We start from the raw sequence: 7,785 nt of genomic DNA on the forward strand, positions 1-7,785 counted from the left end.
AATAAATGTTATCTTTTATATATCCACACAGTTAATTCATATATTTTTTATATTTTATAAAGTGCTACTAATTAATCATTACAATAATTATTACTTAAAGGTCTGTGCCAGGCACACGATTACGAAGAAAATTTCAACAATAAATAATAATCGATATTTAACTCGATACCTTTATAATGTCATATGAAAATACTTATATATATATTTGTATTTTGTAATATTGTCAATTGTGAAGGTTATCCAATATTCAGTCAAAACATAAAAAATCGGCATTATTTTATAATTTATATTAAGTGAATAAATATTATAACAATGAATAAGTTGCCGAGGGTTATGTGCTGTAAGTTTTATAATTTATTGTTTTATTCCCGCTATTCTATGAATCATTATGTTTAGTTCAACGACATTTTAAACTTTTTGTACCATTGTGTATGTGTTTGTTAAAAAAATATGAGATGAAAAAAAACCGTTGTTTATCGTGGACAAGCAAAGATTGTACATCCTAACATTGGAACTTAACATGACCAATTAGCTGTTCTTACATAAAGTATAACATCAAACGTACTTAATTTCAGAGGCCAAAAGTTTGGAATTACAAGCTTTCTTTCCACGTCTTTCATCATGGAACAAAATGTAGATGTTGTCGACTTAGTTTCATCTCTTTTGGATTCTGGTAAATATAAGGAAGTCCTTGCTGTACCTGTTGAAGAAAAATATGCTACTTGCTTTAGAGACAATTGTTGGGACTTAATATCTGTGGTAATTAGTAAAATTCAAGATGAAACAATGATAATAAAACCATCATTATATGGAACATGCGAGGAATTGTTATCACTCATAGTCCATAAATCAACACCAGAAGAAGCTCTTCTAGAATTTATAGAACAAATAGAAGTCGCTAAAAATGATGCACAATTTGGTATTTTACTAGAACCACTACAACAGCTGCTTCTTAAACTATTAGCTAAGAGAGGTAGATCATTAGAATGGTGCTTGAACTCTATTAGTACTTATGTTGAAAATATTCCAATACCAGAACATCAACTGGAAGAGAAAGAAAGATTGTTACTGGACAGTGATAATAATATTAGGCGTATTATTAAAATCTACTCTCTGTTATCAGCATTTCTTAATCCAATTGTGAATGGAGTTACTATATTAGATACGAATCAGAGAACAAAGGAAGTACTAGCTGCATTTCTAATAAGTCTTCTTGGTGCACCATTAATTCATATAGATTTAGATCCAGATTCCAATGCAAATAGTGAAGCCAGATCATCTGCTAACACAATTGTACAAAATATTTCAACATTGATTAGAAATATATATAAATTTTTAAACTATGTAGAACTTCATTTTAAAGAAATGGGAAAAGAAAAATCTGCCAAAGTTTCTCCAGATGAGGAACTCTCACCTTATGAACATAAAGAGAAAATTAATATGACAACATTATCAGGCCTGTACTATGTTATGTTATCAGGGCACTTTTCAGTTCCAGATTTTGCCATACCATTAGTCTACTCTAGTACATATGTGACAGATACTACACTACTTTGTGTTGTACATCTTTTAAGTTTTGTACAATATGGTCCTCTTGCTAAGGGTATAGCCTTATGTAAAAAAATATTAAGCACCTCCCCCAATGATAATAATCATACAGTTTTGTCAAATTCAGTGCATTATAGCTTATGTAAAAATTTAGTTAATATATCTGTTTATTCAAGTTATGATTATTTACGGAAGGAGGCAGTTAAACTTATTGAAATTCATATTAACAGATTTGATTACAAGGGTCGATGTATTCTTATCAAATTTATTTTTGATACAGCTAACCATTCCGGTATAATAGGTTTTGTAATAACTTTGCTAAAGAATTCTATAGATAAAGCTTTTCAAGAATCAGAGTTACCAGAATGCTTTACTGGCGTCCAACTTATTAGTATAGTGAAAAAAGTCTGTTATTTACCTCATGGAGCTGAATCAGATTTAGTTGAACTAGCAGATCAAATCATATCTGCTTTGAACTTTCTAAGATATTTAGCATTGAAGGACACCTTAAACAAAACTGGAATTAGGGGTCATTTTGCCATCATAGAAAATGATTACTTAAAAAACTTAAGAACTGGTTTAAATATGTCAAAAGCACATTATGAAGTAAAGTTGAGAGATATAGAAGATGCCAAAAGATCGCCCAGAGAACAAGCAGAAATCTCAATTAATGTTGGTGGAAATGTATTGGACAAAATACCTATTGAGAATAAAAAACAAATTATACATTCTGCATTAAATGCCTTTCATTTGATAGAAGGTTTAGTTGCTCGTTTGTCTGAGTGTATTACTGTTAACAAAAGTAATAACTTGTAGTTAATCATGCATACATTCATTATTCTTAATAAAATTAAGAAATATATTGCATCACTTGTTTTATTTTGCCTCCTCCTTACTGATATTAAAATTATTTAAAAGCTAATTTAAATAATTTTTAATTATTGAATTTAAAAGCTAATCATTTTTTTTACAAAAACATATTGCTCATCATACTAATTTAATTTTTATTGTTGTAGCATTAAGAACGAATTGTAGATTAATTATTCCAATAACAATAGTTCCTGTGAATAATTTCCAAAAAAATATTAGGAAATATTGCCAAGTGCAGACAAGTAAAGAAATTGTTTTGCAAACCATTACCACTGACCAAGAGGATAAACAATATGAAGAAGATGTGAAGAACCGTATTTTAACCAAAGCTTTAGAGTTTGTACCAAAAAGTGGTTGGTCAATAGATGCCTTGGCACAAGGAGCAGAAGCCGCAGGCTACCCTGGTATTGCTCACGGGTTATTTCCAAATGGAGGGGGTGATTTAGTGCACTATTTTAATATCACATGTAATAAAAGACTAGTGGATGAAATGGAAACCGTAAGTTGTAAAGATAGAATGTTATGAATATGAAATTTCTTTCAATAGACAATTGTTGCAGTTGGAAAACTTGACTGTACATGCTGTAGATAATTTTAGGTTCAATGTAGAATAGATAATAATTAACAAAATAAAATATTATGGAGACAACTTCATATATTTTTAGATAAATAAAAAAATCTGGGTCAATTGCTGAGTGGTGGAACTCAACGCCACGACACCAGAGCGATGAAATGGAAATACAAATTTAATGGATATTTCATTTTCTTGAGTGGGGAACCAACCCACAATCAGTCGCATTTACAGTCAGACTTTGTGCACCAAGGCCGGCCTCAATTTTATATATTTTTCATATAAGTACTTTTATATGATTATCATATTCAAATTCTTTGTTAAGTAGGTACCTATATATTTTAAGAAATATTGTTGAACTTAAACATTTTGTTTTCTAGTGGCCAAGGGAAGATTTGAAAGGATCAAAAGTACCAGCTCAAGAAATTGAAAACGCAATAATGACAAGGCTTCTGATGATTGACCCATACAAGTAAGATTATGGTTGAGACGCAAATTTTTATGAAACATTTTGTTCTATATTTTATAATATTATATTTTAATTCAAGGAGCACATGGCCGAAAGCTATGGCAATACAAGCTCTCCCAAACAATGTTCCTAATTGTTTAGCAACACTACTTTCCCTTGTTGATGATATCTGCTATCATACAGGCGACCGCAGCGTAGACGTAAGAATTTTTATATTGAAAACATTTTTAATAAAATTATATTAATAACAACATCCTTTATTGTAAAAATAAAAAATATATTTTTTTTTCTTTTAGTTCAATTGGTACATTAGACGAGTGGGCTTGGCTGGTATATATAAAGCATCAGAATTATTTTACCTCACTGATGCCTCACAAAACTGTACCGGAACTAGAAGTTTTGTTAAATCACGAATTAGAGATGCAGAATTGATTCAAATAGCTTTAAATATGAATCCAGTTGCAGTTGCACCGCAAACTTTAACTGCAGCTTTCGTCACGGTAATCAAAATTATAAATGTAAAATAAATCAAGTTTAATGTGAATGGGACATTTATAGGGGTTACTGCCTTCACTCGGAATAATATTCAACCTCTTAAATTTTACTGTTAACAATTTTTGTTAGTTAAGGTTTTATTATGTTTGCAAGTTAGAGTACTCTTCCAGCTTGTACTGGACAATTAGGTTGATATTTGGTTTGGTGCCTAGTGGTATAAAACTATGAAGTCAAATTTAAATCTTGAACTTTATGACGAGCGAACTCGGCCCCCTAATAGATCTACCATTCTTTTATCGGTGAAGGAACCCACACTTTACTTAACATTTAACTTGACTATAATTTCTACTTTTTAAATTGACTGGATACGCTGGCGCATGTCTTGATTCCTTCCCATAACTTTTCTCATAAATACATATTATTAAAGAATTAACATTTAAATTTGTTTAAATAATTAAATATTATATGTTTAAAATCACATATTAAATGTTTTCTTGACTATATAATCATAGTGATCAATTTAAATTTTGTTACAGGCAAAAAATATGTTAGGTATGAATACAATGAAGTAACTATGACAAAGAGGCAGTAGCGTGAACAATAGTATTATTCTGCAATAGTATCAATAATATATTTTTTCCTTTTACATCTTTGTTTTATTTTAGCTATAAATAAAATATAAGATTTTAATCACAGTACAGTCATTTATTATATTGAAAATAGACTTTATGTATAAAATTTATAAACATTTTACATAGTCATAAAGGATATGTCTTACACAAATACAAAATGATTAACATACAAAAAGTGCACTACAAGTTTAAGGCACATTTATATATATTTTTAAATAATTATATTTTTATAATGTGGCTATGTAGTCACTACCGAGAGAGACATAAGCTATTAAATTTGGTGGAAGTGGTAATTTACTCCATAAATCTTCTGAAACAGTCTGCCTTATTACAAATCTGCATATCTTTTGTAATGAATCTAATCTTGCAAATCTGGAAAAAGGCATTAACATTATTTTCTAAAGAACATACAATAATAAATAAAATATAATAATAACTAGTATCATATAAAGGAGGCCATCATGGCCTGGTGGTAAACATGTGCATTTATATAAACACAATGGTTGTAGGTTTGATTTAATTTCTACTTGGGGAGTTAATAATTTAACAGTAACAACTTGATTACCTGGACCTAAGTTTTACAGCTTCGTGATAATCCTGACTATCAACTGTGCTAATTATTTTATACAATGAAACCTAAGAAAATGTATATATGGATGTATATGAGTAAGTAATTTATGCAGGTGTTTTTTAATAAATGCTGATTTTCATTAATATGTATTTGTTGCAATTTTGTGCTACATATGCACAAAACAAGCTTTTATTTATACATTTGATTATCAATAACAGTAAGTTGGAGTTTCTACTGTATTTTCATTTGCTTGCTCTGGTAATGAGGCAAAGCATAGCATTGAGTTCTGCCACTCAACACTCATTGCTTGAAAAAATCAGTGGAAAGTGGAGAACAGAAATGTCTTATAGGGAAATGGAGTGTCTTATCATTAGGTTCCCAGGTTCTCCCTGCCTACTCTGGTGTGTGCTGGATATAGCGTGAAGCTGGAAAAAATATAAGAAAAAAATATTGTATTTTTCATTTTAGTATTCTTACCTGTTCAAAGGTCTTGCTAGTTTTACTGGCATTTCAAATAATTTAGATTTTACATCTACCGTAGCACAATGTTCTGATATTCTATTTGCTGGCACAAATGTTTCATTGTTCAATGAGAAAAGACCATTTGCATGTCTTAAGCGAGCATGTAAAGTACGTCCTACACAGCGAAATGAAACACATAAAATGTGCCTTGAATCATAAGAGTCGCGAACTAGGAACACATTGTCATGTTGCCCTGCTAAAAGCTCTTCTGCTTCACTTGATGTTATTCCACCCCAATACCAACCATGTCTTAAACAACAATGTTTCATGAATTAAAATAAAAAATAATATAAAGAGATCTTGATCAAATTTGATATATTCAATATAATGAAATGTTATAATAGACAATATTTTTATATTGTCTATTATAACATTTCACATGTATGTAAATTAAAAATTATATGACTTACTTAGACAGTTGGCAGTATATGGCACAACTCTCAACAGAGGCATGCTGATGATGTCCTCTAAGTACTGAATGGCCCTCAGAATGTTGACATTTCATATGCATATTTTCTAAATCAATATCTTTTTTTGATTCACTTTTTAAATGTATTATTTGTTTTTCAGATGTTGATACATCAGTTCTCTTACTATAATTGCACAAATATTCATCACTGGTGTTCTTGTTACCAAAGTATCTCTGTAATGATCTAACACTACCTGTTATTAAAAGTTTATTTTTCCAAAATTTTACAAATTTGTTCGTGTTGACAGGAGATTTTCTTTCAGGTAAAATTGCAGAGTTTGCTAAGTTTGTATTGCTAAAATCTCTTTTAGTGTCAATAGTTCTTTGCAAGTGTTTACATTCCATTGGCTTCAACCATTTTCTGAGACAGCCTGTCGCAAGCCATTTACGCCGATTGCAATGAGTACATCTTTCATAATTTTTATTCATTTCTAATACCTTTACGTAGCCAACTTATAGTATAATCTTATAAGTTTATGATTAACTTGGACTCCAATAGGTAGGGAGGTACATAATATGATTTTTTCTAATATCTAACAATGTAATGTTAAATATAGATAAGAATTGTAGAAACCATATACTAAATATTGTAGATAATATACATATTACATAAAGTAAAATCTGTGGTGCATGTATAAATTTACCACAGATGAAAGTAATTGCTGAAGATGATATCCACCAGTTGAACGCAGGTATATTTGTTTTTCGCAGTTTATTGTTTAGATTTCCGTCAAAGATTATTTTATTATAACTGAGACAGATTAATTATGACTTTGACTATAACATACCTTCCACAGATTGTATTTAGTAATTGTAATGATTTTGTTTTATTATAATTTACATCGCACAACAACGGTAACGAACTGTACCGTACGTTACCACTGCATCTGTATTGACTAGTAAATTATAATACATGTAAAATTACCGGTTGTCTATATAATTCGGTATTCTATACAATACCTCGCCATTGTATAGAATACCTAATGCGTGTAGATATTGTACGAAATATTCTATATAATACTGAATGTGCAGTCGGGGAGTAGATTTGGCAGGCAGGCATAAGCAATAAGCATGATCCGACTTGTTTACTTGCTTGCATTTCATGCCGATTTTTATTGTTACTTAAATATATACAAATGCTTCCGCAGCTACAGATTAAGCGGGTTTTAAGTGTAGAAGCAAGCTTAGTATTTTTTAAGTGTAAAAGTTTTTAACCTACATATTTATATTCAAAAACTGCTGAATCTATAACTCGAATACATGAGTATAGACCAAGATCTACTTATTTAACATATTGCCGGCGGCACAAAGGAAAGTTTATATAGAATTAGATACATTGCCTGGACTCCTGCGGTGTTCTATATATTATATAGAATACCTAACTTATATAGATTGCCGGTAATTTAAATATTGGTAAAAAAATATTTTTACGTTATTTATTTACCGTATAAATATTTTGAAGTGTAGATATTTTTTAAGAATTTTGTGTACGGTATCGACATGTTAATTAAGAGACAAAATTAATGTATCTATTTATATAAATTGATTTCTAAAATAAAAAGTTCTGAAATATCAATATTGTTAAAAATATATATTTATTATAGCCTTACGTGAATATGGTACAGTATGTAATATCTA

The 7,785-nt window shown here is 29.8% G+C and overlaps 2 protein-coding genes across 3 annotated transcripts; one reads left to right on the forward strand and one right to left on the reverse strand.

Moving 5' to 3' along the window:
* Window positions 1–116: 116 nt before the first annotated feature.
* LOC146537798 (ubiquinone biosynthesis protein COQ9, mitochondrial-like) lies at window positions 117–4,599 on the forward strand. Of its 2 annotated transcripts, XM_085188699.1 has the most exons (6): window positions 136–340; window positions 2,565–2,917; window positions 3,370–3,461; window positions 3,538–3,658; window positions 3,755–3,958; window positions 4,490–4,599. In XM_085188699.1, the coding sequence occupies exons 1-6, from the start codon at window positions 313–315 to the stop codon at window positions 4,523–4,525; spliced, it is 834 nt and encodes a 277-aa protein (XP_085044825.1). In that variant the 5' UTR covers window positions 136–312; the 3' UTR covers window positions 4,526–4,599. The 2 variants fall into 2 exon arrangements, with proteins under 2 accessions (XP_085044824.1, XP_085044825.1); XM_085188698.1 differs by lacking the exons at window positions 2,565–2,917; window positions 3,370–3,461; window positions 3,538–3,658; window positions 3,755–3,958; window positions 4,490–4,599 and adding an exon at window positions 576–2,415 and having other exon boundaries at window positions 117–340.
* LOC146537799 (uncharacterized) lies at window positions 3,715–7,526 on the reverse strand. Its single transcript, XM_085188701.1, has 3 exons — window positions 6,089–7,526; window positions 5,634–5,927; window positions 3,715–4,957 (listed from the first exon to the last, which is right to left on the reverse strand). The coding sequence occupies exons 1-3, from the start codon at window positions 6,574–6,576 to the stop codon at window positions 4,813–4,815; spliced, it is 927 nt and encodes a 308-aa protein (XP_085044827.1). The 5' UTR covers window positions 6,577–7,526; the 3' UTR covers window positions 3,715–4,812.
* Between the last annotated feature and the right edge of the window lie 259 nt (window positions 7,527–7,785).

The sequence above is a fragment of the Heliconius melpomene genome, chromosome 7, assembly GCF_056956725.1.
Source record: "Heliconius melpomene rosina isolate 202511_hmr_F chromosome 7, ASM5695672v1, whole genome shotgun sequence".
Classification (NCBI taxonomy): domain Eukaryota; kingdom Metazoa; phylum Arthropoda; class Insecta; order Lepidoptera; family Nymphalidae; genus Heliconius; species Heliconius melpomene.